This window comes from Mirounga angustirostris, unplaced genomic scaffold (assembly GCF_029215605.1).
Source record: "Mirounga angustirostris isolate CCGP_5_RB_7025 unplaced genomic scaffold, mMirAng1.0.hap1 SCAF_15, whole genome shotgun sequence".
In the NCBI taxonomy this organism is placed as follows: domain Eukaryota; kingdom Metazoa; phylum Chordata; class Mammalia; order Carnivora; family Phocidae; genus Mirounga; species Mirounga angustirostris.
The window spans coordinates 57438584-57458952 of NW_026991723.1; the positions used below are offsets into that span (position 1 = coordinate 57438584).

Consider the following 20369-nt stretch of genomic DNA (forward strand, 5'->3'; position numbering starts at 1 on the left):
TCTCCCCATGTGTGGCTTTGCCAGAAGCCCCTCAGACAGCCCTGTTTGACCCTGCTCCAACCCTGTTGGCACAACCGGCCTAGGTGGGGTGGGGTGGGGTGTCCAGGGAGGTTTTTAATTCAAACATGGAATTCTCTGACAGCAGGATCACGCCTGGGCCTGAACATGGGTGAATCACAGTCGGTGGGAAGAGTGATCATGTCTGTGTCCTTTCTGGTGAGACAAGAGAACTGGGAGCTCAGCTTGGCAGTCTCTTGGAGCAAGGTGGACTTGCCCTGACTTCTCTGACTGCCCCCACACCTGGGCCCAAGCCAGATCCCCCATGTCTAGTGCCTGCCTGGAGGTAAGGCAACCTGCCCAGAGCCCAGGACTGAAGGGGGAAGCCTTCCACCTCTACATAGGGTGGCTTACCTGCCCTCCAAACATTCTGGGCCACCCTCACCCTGAGTCCTGCCTCGTTTCCCATATCCCATCCCAAACCCGGTATGGAGACATACTGTCTCTAACTCTGTTTGTCTTTATCTCTGTGTCTCTGTTTCTCCTAACCTTGATCCATGACTTTTGCAGCTGCATATGCTTTACACCCCCAAATGAGCCCACCAGGGATAGGAAGCTATGGGGGTTGAAGAGTCTGTGTTCTTCCACCTGGACCAAAGAGCACCTTCTGGGGGCGGGGGGATGCAAAAAGTCCAGATGTTATTTCTCTATCACTGTGGATCTGTGAAGACAGAGGCACGGTGTAGAACAGATGCTCTGTAAATATAAACCCAATGACAGAGAGGCAAACAAAGGACCCTGAACAGGTAATTGGATGGTTAAGGCTGCAACAGACAGGAGCATGGATAGAGACTGTGGATAGGTTGCTGCTTGATTTTGTGGCTCAGCAAGGAGTCTTCTCTGGGGCCAGGACTGGTCTCAACTAGTCCTAGACACCCCCATACCTGGACCCCAGCCAGACCCCTCACGTCAGCCCTTAGGCAGAGGGCCAGGTGGGTGAACCACTAAGACTTACCTTTCAATTCCCTATTCTCTACACATCATTGCCTCAGGATGCCCACCAGATTCACGGAGAGAGGGATGAGACTACAGATCCAGAAAGAGAAACACTAGGCAGGGTCACACAGTAGGCAGAGGCTGGAACAGAAGCCCTGGTGTACTGGCAGCCAGCGTGGGCCTGTCACGGGGATCCTATGCCCACGCTCCCAGGGGCCGGACCTGAAACATGCAGGCAGCTGGGCCGTCAGGCAAGGACAGATGTGCAGCTTTCTTTCCTTCCCATCAGACAGAGACAAGCATTGGAATAAGAAGTTCAGAGAGAGAGAAAATCAGAGTGAAAGAGAGGGGGGAGAACCTGGAAGAGAGACCAAGAAATAGACACAATTAGACGGAGTCAGACACAAAAATAGAGATGCAGAGAAAAAAAGATGTGAGTCAGAGACATGGAGACAGGGAGATGCAGAAGGAGGGAGAGCCATGCAATTTAAGACACAAAGATAGGGGAAGACATGAAGTCACAGAGAAACACTGTCTCAGAGTCATAGAGCAACAGTGACATGGAGTCAAAGATATGCAGACAGGGACAGACAGGAACTCAGCGACTGAGAGACAGAAAAAAAAAGGAGGGAGAAAGAGAGATGGAGACAGAAAGATCAAGAGGGGCAGAGAGATGGAGAGAGAACAAGGAGACAAAGAGTAAGGCAAAGAAAACGATCAAAACTGCAGCAAAGGGAAAAACAGGTGACAGAGGAGAGCCTCCTGGTCTCCAGTCTCTCCAGCCTGACCTCCCCAGGGTTTGGGCCCCTCTTTGCTATTCTTTGGTTTCCATAGCAACAGGGAGGGCAGCACCAAATTTGCATATACATTTACATCCTTTCGGTCTGCATAATTCAACAGGTTTCTGTGCATATTCATGAGACTGTGAATGAAGGTGACTCTCCCAATCCCTGCTCAAAACCTGGCTGTGGTGCCCCCTGCTTGCAGAACACAGTCATGGCTCCAGGCCCAACTTCGAAGGTTAGCCAGACCCTGCTAACATTCCCCCTTGTTCCCCAAACACTCCCTTGTACTTTCCTACCTCCAGACCTTTCTTCAGGTGATGCCCCTCTGCCTGCCAGAGATGCCTGTCCCTCAACATCAGTCCTGTCAATGGTACACATGCATATGTATATACACATACATGCACACTCACGCATGGGGGTGGGGGCATGGCAGGGAGTGACAGCCCTGGTGGAGGAGGCCCCTCAGTCACACTTCTAGCTGTTGTTTCTGTTAAAGAAGGAGGTGGATGAAAGGATCACACTGAGGGAAGCTGGGATGTAGTGTGAGCTGAAGGCTGACGGATCTACCAAAAGAACGGAGGACACCATGGGCCTCACATGGAAACTGACAGAGACCCTGGTTCCAACCAGAATAACCAGGGGAGCTAAGATAGATCCAAAAGGAGCCTCCAAAACAGAAGGGCTGAGGTGGCTTAAATGGTGGTGAAGAGAGTGCATAGGGCCAAGAACTCTTTCAAAGTGCCAGGCTTTGAAAGCTCTTGTGGGCTGGGAGGGGCTTCTCTAAGGCTCCAGCCATCATTCTGGCTTCACCGTCTCTCCCTGGATCCCTATAGAAACCTCCTCACTGCCCTTCCTGCCTTGTGCCCCCAGTCCACTTTCTGCACCGTGACAGCCAGAGTGCTAGGACACCAGTCTGATATGCCACAGCATTTCCTCCTTAAAGCCTTCAGTGACTCTTGCATCACCCTCAAGAAAAAGTCCAGGCTCCTCGGCCCGGCACTCAGGCCCCTCCAGTCTGGCCCCCACCCACCCCAGAGCTTCACTCCTCACACTCCCTGCCTCGAACTTCATGCTCCAGTGATGATCTCTGTGCTCTTCTCACCTCTATACCTTAGCTCATGCCTGTCCTTTACCCAAAATGTCCTCTTCACTTTTTACTTCTGGCGCTTTTTAGAGATTCTACACAGGCATCATCTCCTCTTCTTTGAAGCTTTGTCCCTAAAAACTGGACGAGGGGCTCTGAACTCTTGAAGTCTAATGAACTGCCCTAATCTCTCTACATATCATACCAAATATGAAACTATCTGTATATGTGGCTATAGCCCTCTTGGGGTGGGAGGTTCTGAAGCCAGTGGCTGCATTTGTCACATTATGGGTAATCATTAGCTGTCTGTTGAACAAACGAGAGATCTATGTGCCCACTGAAGGCCAAATTTCAAGCCTAGGCTATCCTCTCTGTCTTGAAGCTCCTGGGAACCTCTGCACAAACCCTTCAACTGGACGGGCTATCCCTTTGTAAATGCTGCCACCTTGTGGCCATATTCAGAAGTGCTGCCAAACATCACCTTCCCAGTGCAAGGACCAAAGTGGGAGTTGGAGGTTCCCTACAGAATCAGGCCAGATCCCAAATTTTGTGGGGGGGGCGGGGGGGGGGGGAGTGGTGAGGAGGGAAGGTCCTCAGGAGGGAGTGCCCAGAGCTCACTGCTAGTGTTCTTTCAACAGTCTTGATGGGTTCCAAGCAGACAAAATGGCTCAGAAGCAGAAAATCTCATGGCACTTGGGAAGAGTAAGGCATTAGTGTGGCCAGAGCCCAGATCCAAGAGCATTGGGCCAAAGATGGGCTGAGGCATGGCAGTCACCAAACAAGGGGGTCCCTTAACACCATCCAGTGAATGAATTTGGATTTTGTCCTCTAATCTGGACATGGGGCGGTTGAGGGAGAATGACAGATCTGGGTGTGGCCACATGCTTGGAGGCTCAATATTCATTCATTCTTACATTAAATATTTATCAAGCACCTACTATGTACCAAGCAATGTTCAAGATCCTTCGGTTACATTAATCAACAAAACAAAGATTCCTGCCCTTTCCAAGCTTACATTCTCATCTGGAGGAGTCAGACAATAAACAAAAACACTATTTTAAAGATATATTTAGAAGGGGGGTAAAAAGGCAGGGGAAGGGAAATCAAGTGTTTGACTGATGGGACACCTGGGTGGCTTAGTCTGTTAAGCATCTTGGTTTTGGCTCAGGTCACGATCTCCTGGTCATGGGATTGAGCCCTGTGTTGAGCTCCGTGCTCAGTGTGGAGTCTGCTTCAGATTCTTGTTCCCTCCGCCTGCTCACTCATGCTTGCACATGCTATTTCTTTTTAAACAAATAAAATCCTTAAAAAAAAACAAAACGCAGAAGTGCTTGACTGCAATCTTAAACGGATTGGTCAGAAAAGGCCTTGCTGAGGTGACATTTGAGCAAAGGCTTCAAGGAGGACGGAGACAGCCATGCAGGAATCTAGCAGAAGATCATTCTAAACAAAGGGAACTTGGTTTGGAGGAGAGCTCAGAAGGGAGTGAAGCAGGGAAACCAGTAAGGAGAATGTTGTAAGATAACGAGGGGCACAAAACAACAGAGGCTATGGGAATGGAGAGACACCTAGGAAGCAAAATTGGCAGGACTTGGTGCCTTCTTGCACGGGGAAGGTATATAAACCCTCCAGTCATATTGTGTGTTTTTTTTTTAATATTTTATTTATTAATTTGACAGAGAGAGACAGCGAGAAAGGGAACACAAGCAGGGGGAGTGGGAGAGGGAGAGACAGGCTTCCCGCCGAGCAGAGGGCCCGATGTGGGTGGGGCTCGATCCCAGGACCCTGGGATCATGACCTGAGCCAAAGGCAGAGGCTTAACGACTGAGCCACCCAGGTGCCCCCATATTGTGTTCTTAAGTCCCCATTTCAAGGCTAACAAAATCACCCTACATGCCACCTCTAAAGCAGGCAGTAAGAATGCTCAGCACATTCCATCCTGGATGACTCCATTACCCACCTTGATGCCCAACTCCTGCCCCCAACACACACACTGTCACCCTCCCCAGCCTCTTAATTCTTCAACCTCGTCTTCAGTGACTTTCCCTCCAGGCCACCCAGCTATCCACTCTCATGCCCATAACCAAGTCCAGTCAGCTCCTAGAACTCTCAAACCAACCCTCCTCCATCTCATCCTTTAGCTACTGTTGAATTATGTCCCTCCATAAAGGATATGTTTAAGTCCTAACCCCAGTCCTGGAAAAAGTGACTTTATTTGTAAATAAGATCTTTACAGAGGTAATCAAGATTAAAATGAGGCTATTAGGGTGGGCCTTAATCCAATATGACCGGTTTCCTTATAAAAAGGAGAAAATTGGACATAGAAACAGACACAAGGGAAGAAAATGTGAAGATGAATGACTGGAGTGATACATCTAAAAGCCAAGAAGGCCAAAGACTGATGGCAAAACAGCCATTAGGATGAGTCTGGGGCGCCTGGGTGGCTCAGTTGGTTAAGCATCTGTCTTCAGCTCAGGTCGTGATCCCAGGGTCCTAGGATTGAGCCCCGAGTCATCGGGCTCCTTGCTCAGGGAGACTGCTTCTCCCTTTGCCTGCCGCTCCCCCTGCCTGTGCTCTCTGTCAAATAAAATCTTAAAAAAAAAAATTAGGACGAGTCAAGGAAGGACTCTCCTATAGGTTTCAGAGGGAAAATGGCCCTGCTGACACCTTGACTTCAGACTTCTAGTCTCCAACACTGTCAGGCAGCAAATTTGTTGTTCTAGGCCACTCAGTCTGTGATACTTTGGTATGACAGCCCTAGATATTGGTATAGTGACAGTGCCCTGTTCTAGTTCTCTCAACTACTCCATTTCATCCCACCCCACCCCAGACATCTTCATGTGGATCTCCAGGACATTGACCTCTACGCCTTTCTATCTTCACTTGTCTCCTGGCCCACTTTGGATTCCTTGACCCTTCACTACATCTTGCTAGTCTCCTCACTATTCTTGCATCATTTCTACCTGTCTGGAAGAATGCAACAGTGATTTCTCTGAGTCCTCACCTATCCTATGGATGCTGCTGAAGCTCACACTCTCTGACTGATAACATTACAAGTTCATGGTCACCAGCCTCAGCTGGGCTTTTAGCCCTGCCTGGTCATCCTCCTGTACTTCTCGGGTTCTCTCTCCTGCAACTATCTCATACTTCCTTCCCGCCAGCCTCCTCATTCCACTCTCAGCAGCAGAGCTGGATTCCAGCTTCAAGAGGAGATAGAAACCTTCTGAACTCCCTCATGTCCCACCTTCACCTCCACACCCATCCTCATGAACACCCATCTACAACTCCTTCCCTGGAAACTTACAGGGAGTCCTCTCTCCTGTCCCCTTTGGGAGGCCCATACCTCCATGCCTCTGGATCCCATTCCCTTTTACCCCTTACAGAGTCTCATTCTGAGTTATCCACAGTCTCTTGCATCTTTAATCTCTTTCTCTACTAGCTTCTTCCATTAACCTATAAATATGCTCAAATTTCTAAATCATTAAAATAAAAATTGAAAAACTCTCTGTATCCCACATTCCTCTACATTTATCACCTCTCCTCCCATTCACAATCCCACTTTTTTTTTTTTTTTAAGATTTTATTTATTTATTTGACAGAGAGAGACACAGCGAGAGAGGGAACACAAGCAGGGGTAGTGGGAGAGAGAGAAGCAGGCTTCCTGCCGAGCAGAGAGGCTGATGCGGGGCTCAATCCCAGGTCCCTGAGATCATGACCCGAGCCGAAGGCAGACGCCCAACGACTGAGCCACCCAGGCACCCCAACACAATCCCACTTCTTGAAAGAGCTGTCTCCACTTCCTTACCTTTCATACCAAGGCATAATCTTTTCTAAGAAATTATGGAGGCAGAAGCCACACTGGAGTGGATTAAGAAGAAAGTGGGAAGAAACTGAATCAACAATTATACACAACTCTTATGCTCCCTCCTAAATTGGGTCAAGCTTTCTGGCTCTAAAGGCCTATCTTCTGTCTCCCTCCCTAAAATTCTTCCTCTAGGGGCACCTGGGTGGCTCAGTTGTTAAGCGTCTGCCTTTGGCTCAGGTCATGATCCCAGGGTCCTGGAATGGAGCCAGCATCGGGCTCCCTGCTCCTCAGGAAGCCTGTCTCTCCCTCTCCCACTCTCCCTGCTTGTGTTCCCTCTCTCACTGTGTCTCTGTCAAATAAATAAATAAAATCTTAAAAAAAAAAAAAAAAAATTCTTCCTCTAGGTTCCAACTAGGCCCTGTAGAGAGACCCAGGAGGGAAAAGGCCCCAGAATCACTAGTCATCCCTCTCTTAGCTTCTGGCCTATTTCCTGATTCTCTGAACTGCAGATCTTGTTCCTCCCAAAAGATTTTGACCCCAGCTCAGTTTCCCTCACACAAACCCCTGCCATCATCCTGGAGTTCCCAGGTGGTGCCTCAATGAGCTGCCCAAATGGGAGCCCCTCCTAGACTCCCAGAGCTTATGATACCACCTTACTGAATCATTCGTTCAGTACCGGTCACCATGCTTATTCCATGTGATCATTCCACCATGGCTAGAGCAGGCTGGATCAGGATAGGATGCTGAGCCACACACCAATAGTCTGCAAGGAGCCTGGCCCCAAAGCTCTGGGGACTAGTGACACTCGGAGAGCTGTTCATGGTAGAAGACACACACAAGTGGAGATGCTTAGAGAAAAGGCAATATGCAGAAACTGGGAGGGAGCAAAAACCTGAGTTAGCCACGAAGAGAATGGGGAGAAGTCAGGCAGTTGCTACTAACAAGACACCAGAGTGCCTGCCACAGCCTCTAAGAGTGTGTTAGATGCTCCTTGACCCTATATTTAAGAGGCCTGGCTGGGCAGCTGCTCAGAGGGTTTCCTGTCTCTAATATTCCCCGAATCTGCATCACTTGCCCCTCCCTCAGAGTCTTCCCTACCACTCTGGGCAACCTACCTTGGAAAGTACAGAATGCAGCAAAGCTTGACCACAGCCTTCTGGCCTTATGGTCAATCTCCTAATCCCTGCCCTAAGCCCTTATTGAGGCCTCCAGTCCCCCATTTCTCCCTACATCCTAACCCCTCCCACCTAGACTCAGCCAAACATCATTTCACAACTCTCAAATTGCTGGGCTCCCTGCCACAATGTGAGCCCAGAAGAGCCCCAAGTTTGTGCTTTCCTGGTGACTGGACACTCAGTCTACTGTATACATTGGAGAAGACCTCAAAATCCAGTGGGAGATCCACCTGACTCAACTCTTCACTGAATCTACCACTGCCCACAATCCTGCTCTGGTCCCAGCAGACTCCTGGCTATCACTGCAATCTTCACCTCTCTCCTCATGCCCCTGGCCTTACCATGGTGAATCTGAGAGTCTATGGCCAATTTGAGACAGAAAAGGATAAGCAAAGGGTAAAAACGAAGGATGAGACCTGGAGAGGAGATACGAGATTGAGCTATGTTTTTGGTTTTTTTTTTTTTAAGATTTTATTTATTTATTTGACAGATAGATAGTGAGAGCAGGAACACAAGCAGGGGGAGTGGGAGAGAGAGAAGCAGGCTTCCCGCCGAGCAGGGAGCCTGATGTGGGGCTCGATCCCAGGACCCTGGGATCATGACCTGAGACAAAGGCAGACGCTTAACGACTGAGCCACCCAGGAGCCTGGTTTTTTTTTTAAGCTTATTTATTTAAGTAATCTGTACACCCAACATGGGCCCTGAACTCATGATCCTGAGATCAAGAGCCACATGATATTCCAACTGAGCCAGCCAGATGCCCCATGAGCTATGTTTTTAAGATAGGAAAAAATGTTTGTAAATAGAGTCATTAATAATGATAGCAATTAACATTTATATAGCAATGCCCAGGTGGTATCTAAAAGTCATATGTGTATATTTCTACATTTACTCCTCATTAACAACCCTATGAGGTAAGCACCGCATATATCCTGTTTTATGGATGGAAACACTAAGGCTCAGAGCACTACTTGCCCAGGGTCACAAAGCAGTAACTTACTAGCACATGGCAGAACCAGGATTCAAATCCAGGCAGTAGGTACCTGAGACCATGACCTTAATCACTATACTATAATAAATCCTGCAGAGAAAATGTCCCTAAACCAGGGGTGGGGTGGAGGGGTACAGGGACTCCCCCTCCTTTAATCCCACCTCCACATAGCAGGTCAAGCAGAGGCTCATCAGACAAATGGGCAGAACCTTTATTTCCTAACCCACTCCCTGGATCTGTCAGAAGAAAGGACAGAGGTACAGTAGGTAGAATGCCAAATAAACCCTTCTTAAGCAATCCAGAACCCAGCTGAGACCGCACAACTGTAACTTTTTTTTTTTTTTTAAGATTTTATTTATTTATTTATTAGAGAGCAAGCGAGAGAGAAACAGCATGAGAGAGGAGAGGGTCAGAGGGAGAAGCAGGCTCCCCGCTGGGCCGGGAGCCCGATGTGGGACTCGATCCCAGGACCCTGGGATCATGACCTGAGCCAAAGGCAGCCGCTTAACCAACTGAGCCACCCAGGCGCCCCACCTGTAACTCTTCATAGCTGTCCCTTTCCACACACCAGAGAGAAGAGGAAGCAGGACAGGGAGGCCCACTTCTGTGGATTCAAGTCTTGGTGGGGATGTTGAACGGTTACAAGAGGCTTTTCAGAGAAGGCAAAGCCATCCCAGACATTCATGCCTGGAAAATAGCTTGCTTGGCAGATCTTCAGGACCAGGTGTCTCGAACCCTTCTTCGAGGTCGTGGGCCACAGCTGGAGCTTGATGTGGGGCCCAGGCCAGGGGGTGCTCCTGGAGGCTGGTAGCCACACTCATTGGGGTCCAGGGGGTCCCGGCTGAGCAGTACCCACACTGCAGGTACATGGCGGCGCACTGTGAGGGGATCCAGGCCAGTGTCAGGTGAGACTGGCACCCAGCTGTCCTCGGTCTGCAGGAAGCGCAGCTTGGTAAGCTGGTGCAGGCCTGGAACACGCCGCTTGACAATCTCAGCACAGCTGACCGCCTTCCCTGCAGCGCGGCCAGAACCTGAGAACACCACATGCCGTGCACTACCACCCTCCAGTCGACCCAGTGCCAGCCCCAGTAGGTTGCGGATTTTGCTGCCATCTCGGACCCGCATCTCCAGGGTATCAGGAGGTAGCTGGGGCATCGGAGAAGGTGCTGGGAGTTCCACAGAGCCAGCTTTCTGGTAGTGCTCCATTCCACTTGCTGTTGTGTCTGAATTTCACGGTCCACTGCAGGGAAGTGTCAGATGAATGCTGGGCAATACGCCCCAAGCCATCCCCCAACCCCAGCTCTCCAGGAAATGGTCCTGCTCTTCATCCCAGACTTCCCAGGAACAGGACTGTATCCCCTCACCCTTGGCTTCTCAGCACAGGTGCCATGCCTACTTTACCCTGGGAAAGGGCAGTATCCCAAACACCCCATTCTTCTGGACATGGCCATAACCCTCCCTCCGCCCTAGAGTCCCTGACACAGGACCAAATTCATCAAACACTGGGCTCTTTAGGATAGGCCAAGCCCCCTCATCTTGAGCTCCTTGGGACAGGGCTGCGCCCTTGAACGAGAACTTCAAGTACCTCCATTTTCACCTCAACTGTACTTTCTAATAAAGTTCTTTTCAGTTTATCTTTATCTTTTTTTTTTTTTAAGTAAGCTTTACGCCCAACATGGGGCTTGAACTCACAAGCCCTAAGATCAAGAGTTGCATGCTCTACTGACTGAACCAGCTAGGCACCCCTTTAGCTTATCTTTTAATACAGGCAAAAGACCCTGCAGGCAAAGCATCTCTTGATGGGAACCAAAACTACCCCTCAAGCAATAACGACTGCCCTAAGGCCAGCAAGACCCCCTCTGATTGGCCCCAAGACAATGATGGACCTGCCCTTTACTGCCCATTGCACCTACAGACCGACCTTTGTCCCACATTCTCCTTATATAAACCTAGAAGCACTGTCAACCCTTTGAAGACAGTCTTTGAGCCTAGTGTGCTTAGTGTTGGCCCCACTGAAATGAATTCCTTTCTTGTTTCACCACCAGTCGTCTCTGCCTTTGGATTTTGTCAGCCGGGAGTGGCAGAACCTGGTCTGTTTGGGACCCCCAAAGCCAGGTGCTTCTGCACCCCTGTACCCTGGTTACACCCTTGCCCCAGACTTTTGAAAACAAGACTGAGCGCCCCTCACCCACAGCTCTCTAAGACAGGGACAAGGCCCCGTCACTCCGCTCGCAGAGGTTCCTACACTCCAAGCTCCCTGGCAAGAGCCAAGAGCCCTCCTCCAAATGCTCCTCAAACAGAACTGAACCCCTCCCCTACTCCGGGATCCTAAGAATAGGGCCGAGCACCCCTCACCCTGAGATTCCCAGGGTCGATGCCCCCAACCCAGGTCACTCAGAAACACGGAAGCAGAGGCTTGACGCGGAGGGCTGCGTGGGCTACTCCTGCTGTGGAGTCCACAGCCCGGCCCCCTTCACCGCCACAGGCGGACTCCAAGGCCCAGCAGGCCGCAGAGGCCAAGAAGCCAGCCTCCCCTCTCCTCCCTCGACCTCCAGACAACCGCACCACCGACCCGCAACGCCGCTACGCTCTAGCTCTCACCGCCCCGGCCGCTCACGCCTCTAGTTCGATCTGGAGCCAAGATGGCGCGCACGCCGGGAGCGCGCCGAAGCCGCGGGGCCGCGCACGCCGGCTAGGGGCGGGACCTGCGGGCCGTGGCCCGCGGGGCCTCCGCGGGAAAACGGAGTACAGCCTGGTCGTCTAGGAGTGAGCTGAGCCCGGACACCCTGAGACATGAACATACAGGCAGTCTCCGCTGTTACGCCCTGGGGCACCGCTACCGGGGCGCAGAAGAGCACTGCGGAGAGGAGCCACCAGAGACTCGCGTCCCAAAGATGGGGAGGATCCGGTCCTGAGACGATGGCAGGGCTGGAGTCACCAGTAGACCGCACTGCAATAGCAAAGGCGACGCAGTGGGTTTCACTTGACGGGGCAAGAGGTTCCGTTTGAAGTGGTTGCTGCTGCGCGGGGGAGAGCCTTGGTCACCGAGTTCTGCGCTTCGACCTCATTCTGTGGGCATGGTGAGCCACCGGAGGCTTTTCATTAGGGGCCAGGCAAACCAGTCTGTGCGCACAGCTCACTCTGGCTGCCGACAAAGGGGGTGGGATGGGGAAACTGGGCAGCAACCGCCGGTGAACAGGCCGCGGGGTGCTGGGGGCGTGTCCACGGAGACTCGTACGGTGCCTAGCGTGTAATAGGCGCTCAAATATTTGTTAAATGATTTGAGAATGAAACAGAAATAGCAGTCGGAATAGAGAAAAGTAGATTAAGTTGGGAGATATTAGGAGGTAGGTTTGGTGAGTTGGTGACTGTCTGGACTGAGAAGAAGTAGAGAGTCTAGGATGAGTCCCAGGTTTCGGTCTTAGGACGTGCTGAATCTGAGACGCTAGCGAAACCGTGCAGGTTGAGTGGCGGGCTGGCAGGCCGTTGTAAAGGGGTTTGGGGCAACGGCACTCCCTGAGACCACAAGGGGGCAGCAAACACTGGGTGCAGTGAGGCACCAATCCCTGTCTCCGCTCTATGACCAGGCTCCCTCCTTCTCCAGCGCAGCAACCCTTCCTCTTCTGTGCTCCAAAGGACCCAGTTGGTGGGTGGGCTCTTTTCTTTGACCATCTCCCTAGCTAGTCTGTGCAAGGCAGGGATCACATCCTCCCCACCTAGCATGGTATCTGAAATATAGAGGATACTTGATAAATGTGGGATAAATGGGTGCACAAACAAATGTTCCACCCATATCGATCAAATGAGAGCATTTGTCCTGAGAGCTCTACATCCCCCAGAAAGCCAGACCAGGATGAGTATAGCTCCTGGTCCAACCACTAGAAAGGCTGACAATTCTGCCCTCTACCACCCCCATCCTCACCATCATTCCCATCACAGACCAGGAAGTTGGCACATTCCTCCAGTGATTTCTATAGTTTATTGTCACTGGAATAGGACACTGATGTGGGGAGGGGGTGCAAATAGCAAACCTCAAGTAGCCAGACCTCTGACCTCAGAGCCCCACCTGAACGCAGAGAGGTAGGCTGCGAATCCAATAAATACAGAGCTGCCTCTGCCCTGTTACAAAGGCAGTTTAGCACAGGGCCCTGGAGCCTGGCTGTCCTGGGCCACCCAGGAATGGGAAGCAGCCATCACTCCTCTGCTGGCTTCACTTGCTTGGCGGCCTCTAGCTGGCAAAGTAGCTCATCCCACTGCACAAATTGCTTGGAGAGAAGCATTGTCTGGTGGCAGGTCAAGGTGAGAACAAGAGCCTGAATGAGGTAGTGGAGAGATTTTCCATCTGCCAAAGGGTTGGGGAGGAGGGGAATAGAAAGGTTCATTGGGATGGGATGAAACAGACAGAGCTGCTGGAGACTGAACAAAAGGACAGGGCCTTGGACAGCATTCCTTAGGGGCCTGGCTGAGCAGAAAGGATACAGTTTTGTTGTATTCCTCCAGGAGAGCCTTGGACTCCTCAGTGATCTCCACACACTGGTCCTATGGGGCCAACGTATGGCAGAGAAAGGAGTTGGATAAAGCCCCCACTTCCCACTAACTTTCCTGCCTTATCAGGGACCTTCACTCCCCATAAAGCCTAGAAAAAGTAGTGTTTAACCCTAGAGCTAAAAGGAACAAATTTCGGGCGCCTGGGTGGCTCAGTCGTTAAGCGTCTGCCTTCGCCTCAGGTCATGATCCCAGGGTCCTGGGATCGAGTCCCACATCGGGCTCCCTGCTCGGCAGGGAGCTTCTCCCTGCTTCTCCCTCTCCCACTCCCCCTGCTTGTGTTCCTGCTCTCGCTATCTCTTTCTCTGTCAAATAAATAAATAAAATCTTTAAAAAAAAAAAAGGAACAAATTTCTAACGGGACACTTTCAAGCTCCAGAATGGGTACCCTAACAGCAGCCCTAAGGGGGAGTGACCACTCATTTAAGGAAACATTCCTGCTAGTATATGTCTCCTCCTTCCCTGTCCCCTATATCTGAATCCTTTTTTTTTTTTTTTAAAGATTTTATTTATTTATTTGAGACAGAGAATGAGATAGAGCATGAGAGGGTCAGAGGGAGAAGCAGACTCCCTGCCGAGCAGGGAGCCCGATGTGGGACTCGATCCCGGGACTCCAGGATCATGACCCGAGCCAAAGGCAGTCGCTTAACCAACTGAGCCACCCAGGCGCCCTATCTGAATCCTCTTTGAACTTTAATCTAAGGCCTGGGAATGGTAAAACAAAACAAAACAAACAAACAAAAAACAGCTCCTCCACTCAATGTCAAGGACACACAATCCCCAGAAATTCTTGGGCACCTCCCATCATCAACCTTCTGGTGTCTCAGAACAGTCCTACTCAGAGAGGCAAGAGACTTAAGGCAGATGGAAGATAAAGAATAAACCTTCAAGTTTCCCCTGGAGCTAACATGAGGGTAGCCTGATGCTGCTTCCTCAGGTGGCAGGGGTGGGGACTAGGAGCCTCACCACTTCTACTTTCCCTTCCAGTCCTCACCCCTCCCATACCTGCTGCTGGATGTGGATCTGGGCCAAGCGCTGCAGGCGGGCAGCATGCTCAGGAACAGCTGTAAAACACAACACGCACTGCCCGATGATGCTTGTGCTTTCCCCCGGGACTGCTCAATAGTCTATTAGGTCTTCAGCAGGATTAGAGTATTGAGTGGAGAAGCTAAGCAAACGCCAGGCTTCATCGACCACTGCAGCTAAAAGTGGTGGGGCTCCCTGCCCACCCCAGTCTTACTCTAGGACCCAGAGGCGGCGAAGATACAGGCTCCTAGGAGAAAACAAAACCTTGGGTTCCCCAGAGTTGCCCCATGCCCCCACCCCAGTGTTGTAAGCAGGGTGAAGTAAAGAAAGCTTTGCCTATCATGGGATCTGTCTCTTTGCTCTCAGCCCAGTGGGACCAGGTCTGCCTGGAAGAGAGAGCCTGCAGGTGGGCTGAGAATGAATGCCAAGTTCCTAAGCTAGACACCTGGAATCCAACACCCAGAGCCTTGGCCACCATGCTGGGCCCACAGCTTAAGGCTGTCAGACCCTCAGCAAGGGAGGAGAGGGGGAACTAGGAAAAAATACCTCCAGAGACAGACAAGATGGATATCTGGATTCAATTAAAGTCACTGTCTGCTTGTCAAAAGAGGCCCAGGGACTGCACTGGGAAGTGTGGTGGGAAGAATTTACACACATTCACATGCCTGGCAGAAACTCTTACAGTAATATCTGGGCTACGCAGCACCGTGCAGAACATATGCTGAGGGGGTGAGGAAGAAGGTAGAAGGAATACCCAGAGTTGGGGGCTGCTGGACTTAGACTAGTGTCCTTAGGTCCAAACTGCCTGAGGTTCTGAAACTGAACTCTCTGCTCTGGCCATTTTAATCCCAGTGCAGGTAGCAGGTACCCCCAGAGTGAGGGTAGAGACAAGGAGCAGACTAAGCTTGAACCCAGGGAACCTGAGGCACAGGGAAGTCCTGGCCATCCACCCACCTCCCCAAGCAGAAGAGTAGAGCTACAGCCCCAAAGAGGTACCTTTGATGTGGGCGCTGTCCAGCATGGGCACCAAAGCCTCCACCTGCTCCAGGAGTGCAATCTGGGATAAGATAAACTGCTCCTCTGAGGCAAAAACAGACAAGACAGTGGCAGTGAGGTAAGCCTGGGCACTGCAACTCCTATGCAAGGGGCTGAGGCCCTGGCAGGGGAGATGCCTGAGTCCTGGAGCATGGGCCAGCTACTCTGCCCATTGCCCCCTTCTCTAGGTGCACATTCACCCATTCTGCCCCCACCTCTCCTAGGTGCCTCTGGTATGAGCCATTTGAGCCCAAGGAGCCTCTAAATTTCTTCAAATCCCACCTTTCTTAAAGTTTTAACTCTAAGGCCTCTTCCTCTAGCCTCCTATCAACAAACTCAGTGATGCCACAGGAGACAAAGTACTTCAGACTTGGGTCTCCATGCCCAAGGACTCCTGGGAAGGTATGAAAGAGGAGACATTTGGCAGAATATCAGGCAGGTTCTGCTCAGTGGTCCTGACAGGCAAGCTTCTGGAGAGCTGGGGCAGTAACAGCAGAGCCCAGTGAGAAGAGCAGGATCTGGACTGGACCTGGCATAGGTGATTTCAATGGTTGCAGTGAGTAGGAAGCACATTCAAGAAGGGATGACTGTTGGGGCGCCTGAGTGGCTTAGTCGTTAAGTGTCTGCCTTCGGCTCAGGTCATGATCTCAGGGTCCTGGGATCGAGCCCTGCATCGGGCTCCCTGCTCAGCGAGAAGCCTGCTTCTCCCTCTCCCACTCTCCCTGCTTGTGTTCCCTCTCTTGCTGTGTCTCTCTCTGTCAAATAAGTAAATAAAATCTTCAGAAAAAAAAAAGAAGGGATGACTGTTATGTCAAATATTTGGAGGCAAGGATGCTTATCAAATAATAGAGAAAAAAGAATTCAATTGGCTGAACTGGTGCAAAGAGAGCACAGGAAACAGAGCTGCATGGGAACATAGATCCATAGACTATCGAAGGCTCTGAATGGCAGGCTAAGGAATTAGGATTTTATTCTAGCAAGGAGAGAGACGGAGATGCTGAGGTTCCAAAGTAGACAAAGTAGCATGTTGGAGATGTGTTTGGGGAAGAGGATACTGGATCACATGCAAGAAGGGAAAGACTAGGGTCAGGAAGAGGACTTAGAAGACTGCAACTATTCATGTATGAGGGGACAGACACTGAGGCAGTGGCCAGGGAGGGATGGAGAGGCTGGACTCCATAGTCGGTGTAGGAGAAGATCTCCTGAACTTGGTACCTGAGCCATGGCAATGGTTTAGGGATGTTCTGGTTCACCACCGTATACCTCACACCAAGGATGGTCTGGATCACAGTAGATGATCGATCATTAAACATCTTTTGAATGAATGAACAAACACAGGTACTTTGCAAACCTTACCTGATGGAGTGGCTGACTAAACTGAGTAGCAGACATTGCCAAGTCAATAGTCCCTGCCTAGAACTCCGAAATCCCAGTGCTTTCTCACATGAAAGAAAAATGTTGAAACTCATACCAATATTCTAACCTCTCCCAAATGCAATGCTCTGCTCCCACCCTTTCCTAGAAGCTCCCCCGTCTAGTGAGCAGAAGTGAGGAAGGTTCTAAAGGAAAATCCTAGAGACAGACCACTGATAGAACACTGGAGTAGTGGGGCGCCTGGGTGGCTCAGTTGGTTAAGCAACTGCCTTCAGCTCAGGTCATGATCCTGGAGTCCCAGGATCGAGTCCCACATCGGACTCCCTGCTCAGCGGGGAGTCTGCTTCTCCCTCTGATCCTCCCCCTCTCATGCTCTCTGTCTCCCATTCTCTCTCTCAGATAAATAAATAAAAAATATTAAAAAAAAAAAAAAGAACACTGGAGTAGTTCCCACTGTTGTTGGCACCATGGCCTGCAGCTAGCTCAGAATGATACCACACCCAAGGCCTACTAGAGGACTACAGGATGACCTCAGGTCTCAGCCCAGAGCCAGGCCAGAATTCCAGACAGCAGCTTCCAGAGCTGTATCCATGAGAGGACTGGCAGAGAGGCCATCTCTGTGCCCAACTTCCCCCACAATCCATAATCCCCAGATTCATGTGCACACACTGCCCAGCACTACCTGCTAATATGAATTGCAGCTTAGAGGCATCAGGTATGGAGATGCGGTCAATGTACTCAGGATCCAGATATTTGATCAGGTCTTCAACTAGAAAAGAAGCAAGATGGAAAATGGAATGGGGCTGGGGAGTGGGGAATCTGATTTATGAAGGATATTAGGGGATATTAGAAGGATATTAGTGGTCAACCTTGGGGAGAGTCTTGAGTGAGGAGATGACATCCACAGTGCCCATCAGCAGGCCTCCATCAGGCCCCACCTCCCTGTCTCTCCCCTCTGACCACCTCCTGGCTAACCTCAGCCTTTACAGCTGGGAACACAATTGCCTCCACCATCCTGGGGCCTTTAGCATTCCCACTGACCTATCTTCACCAAAGGTGGAAGGTCCCTTGCCCCTCAGTGCCACCAAGACAAGTCAGAGCTTTTTCAAATTTTTAGGTTGCTTGCTTTGACATAATCAAAAACGTATGGCTAAAAAAGCCTGGGGTTCTCAGGCCCAATTTCTTTCCTGCCTTTGAACCTTGCCTATGGAAATCCCATACCTCTCCTCCTTACTTTACCAAGAGGGCCTTTGAGGCAGAACTCTTATCCCATAACTTAGGACACTGTCATGGGCTTGGAGTTTAAGCACAACACCCCACTTCACCATTTCAGCAGGGAAAAATCTTCACATTCTATCCCCATAGGGCAATTCCAGTGACCTACTGGGCTGGAGGGCAAGGGCCAGGTCCCAGGAAGCACAGGCATGGGAAGGAGGTCAGGCAGGCACCCTATGGAATCACTTACTCTTTTTGTACAGAATCTTCACCCTCTCCCTCTTGCTGGCAATGTTCCCCAAAGCCACCTGTACCTTGACTAGGCCATCAGCCACCTGTAAGGGGAATGAAAGTTAATTCCAAAATTCACCTCTTGACTCAAGGCTTGAAAGAGGTAAAGAACACTCATTCCCTCAGACTCCCAAGTCTCCTTGACCCAGCAAAGTAGGTTGGCCCCCTTCTCTTTTCTTAAGGGAGATGCAACCCCACCTTCTGGGAATCCTCACTGTGAAGGGGAAGATAATCATGTAGTCCCTGGGAAGTTTCAAGTCTGACTAGGGAGGTAATTAACTATACTAGACTTCATAGGGCATTAGCATATCCTATATATTCTATTCCCTGGTTCCTACCTCTCTAGCTGAACCTACCTAGGCTTTAGGGGTAGAGGGTGAGGAATCCCGATATTAAAGGGTCAAACAAAGGGAGAGACCATGGGAGTGAATGATCTCACCCAGGTTTTAGAATATAGGGTAAGGAATGCCAATATTCAAGGGCCAAATATATGGGGAGGCAAACAGGACTAAGCAGCAACAGCCATAGCGGTAGGAGGAAAACAAGGATTTAGTGTCATAGACGTCAACCGGAGCAAATGTTTTGAGAAATCAGTTCTCAGATGGGGCATAATCTGCTAGTGACAACTAATTCCACAAGAAGTGTACAAAAAGACATCATTACCTCTGATACACTTAACTCCAGGGTATGCCTGACACTCCACCTTCAGTAAAAGGTCTTCCCATAGTAAAAAGGGGGTGAGGGGGTGGGGTTGGGAGAACTAAGCTTCACAGTTGTCAAAATTCAGTCACTGGTGTGGACTGCCGGTCCATATCTCAACACCCAGTACCCAATCCCTTCCCCTCTTAGTCCTGGCTCTTTCAGACCTCACCTCCCAACCCTGGAGCCTTCCTTATCCACCTTTGCTCTGCCTCCTCTGGCGTCCCATGGACCTCTTTCTGTACAGTATTTAGCAATTAGTTACGCAGGGCTCTGTGACGGCCCTTCCATTGCGGACTTCAGCTCTTACTGAAACTCTCGTTAGTCAGCTTCTCGAGTGTGTCAGGTCTCCCCAGCTAGGCCGCGAGGACAGAGGCGGAGTCTTAGTCACATTTCACACTGAGCCCATCGCAATCGGTCCTAATAACCCGCAATGCCCTCCATGGAAATGGACCCCGAGGGTCCGATAAGCTCTGCAAGGTTTCGAACCTTTATTATTTCAAAGGCCGGGCTGCGGGAGATGAGACTGGAGCGGTAGCATCCATCCCGACGACCAGGCCAGTAGACCGCTCTTGCTCTGCCCCAGAAAGAGAGCACTGGATCCCAGATCGCTCACCTTCCGAGAGCCGCGCGGCCCGCCCGACCCGTACACCCAGCGCTCCAGTTCCTCCACACGGGCCTGTAGCCGCTGCACATCGGTCACAGCCGCCATAGCTACCGCCGCCCCGCCTCAGCCGGGGAACAGCCAGAGGGCGGGACATCCGGCCAAATAGAGAAGGCGGGCTAATCCGAGTGCCTGGGCGGACCTCGATACGGGAAGTTGCGTCACGATTCAGCCCTCCGATGCCGGAAGTGACCGGCAGGGCCCGTGAAAGGTGTCAAAAGCTGTCTGGTTACCTAGGCAACGGTTACCCTAGCCAACCTTCCAGCTGTCGCGCCCTACCCTAGCTTCCAGCTTCTGCTTGTCCAAACTTTTGCCTTTCTTCTAATTCCAGGGTACCAGAGAGGTTTCCCACTCCATTCCCCGAGATTGCCCATATAAATACACCTATTTTTTAAGGATTGGTCCATTCCCTTAGATCAGTAGGAGACTCCGTGAGATGCCATAATCTTCAGGAGTCTTTTAGGGTTCAAGCAATTAAATGTCTTGCCCAAGGCCACTCCGCACTCTACTAGTAGAATCAGGATTTGCACTCAGGCAGTCTGATTCATGAACTCCACCCCCTCTACTTTCATGGACCTTTGCTGTTCTGTCTTCCCCTCTGAGAAACCCTGGCCCAACACACCCTGTGTATACCACATAATCCCTCCCCAACCCCCAGACCCAAACAAAAAGGAGAGGAGGCACTGG

At 50.8% G+C, this 20369-nt stretch overlaps 2 protein-coding genes across 10 annotated transcripts; both read right to left on the minus strand.

Moving 5' to 3' along the window:
* Nucleotides 1-7042: 7042 nt before the first annotated feature.
* On the minus strand, nt 7043-18332 carry RPP25L (ribonuclease P/MRP subunit p25 like). Of its 6 annotated transcripts, none has more exons than XM_064580072.1 (3): nt 18279-18332; nt 17496-17582; nt 7043-10073 (listed from the first exon to the last, which is right to left on the minus strand). In XM_064580072.1, exon 3 carries the CDS (start codon nt 10037-10039, stop codon nt 9548-9550), a length of 492 nt encoding a protein of 163 aa, XP_064436142.1. In that variant the 5' UTR covers nt 10040-10073; nt 17496-17582; nt 18279-18332; the 3' UTR covers nt 7043-9547. The 6 variants fall into 6 exon arrangements, with proteins under 6 accessions (XP_064436142.1, XP_064436143.1, XP_045738535.1 ...); XM_064580073.1 differs by lacking the exons at nt 17496-17582; nt 18279-18332 and adding exons at nt 14384-14442; nt 15401-15482; XM_045882579.3 differs by lacking the exons at nt 17496-17582; nt 18279-18332 and adding an exon at nt 11637-12645.
* On the minus strand, nt 12799-19788 carry DCTN3 (dynactin subunit 3). 4 transcript variants are annotated; one of them, XM_045882573.3, is made up of 7 exons: nt 19635-19788; nt 18279-18363; nt 17496-17582; nt 15401-15484; nt 14384-14442; nt 13313-13372; nt 12799-13116 (listed from the first exon to the last, which is right to left on the minus strand). In XM_045882573.3, the coding sequence occupies exons 1-7, from the start codon at nt 19728-19730 to the stop codon at nt 13027-13029; spliced, it is 561 nt and encodes a 186-aa protein (XP_045738529.1). In that variant the 5' UTR covers nt 19731-19788; the 3' UTR covers nt 12799-13026. The 4 variants fall into 4 exon arrangements, with proteins under 4 accessions (XP_045738529.1, XP_064436140.1, XP_045738530.1 ...); XM_064580070.1 differs by lacking the exon at nt 13313-13372 and having other exon boundaries at nt 12799-13146; XM_045882574.3 differs by lacking the exon at nt 13313-13372 and having other exon boundaries at nt 12799-13175.
* Nucleotides 19789-20369: the final 581 nt, after the last annotated feature.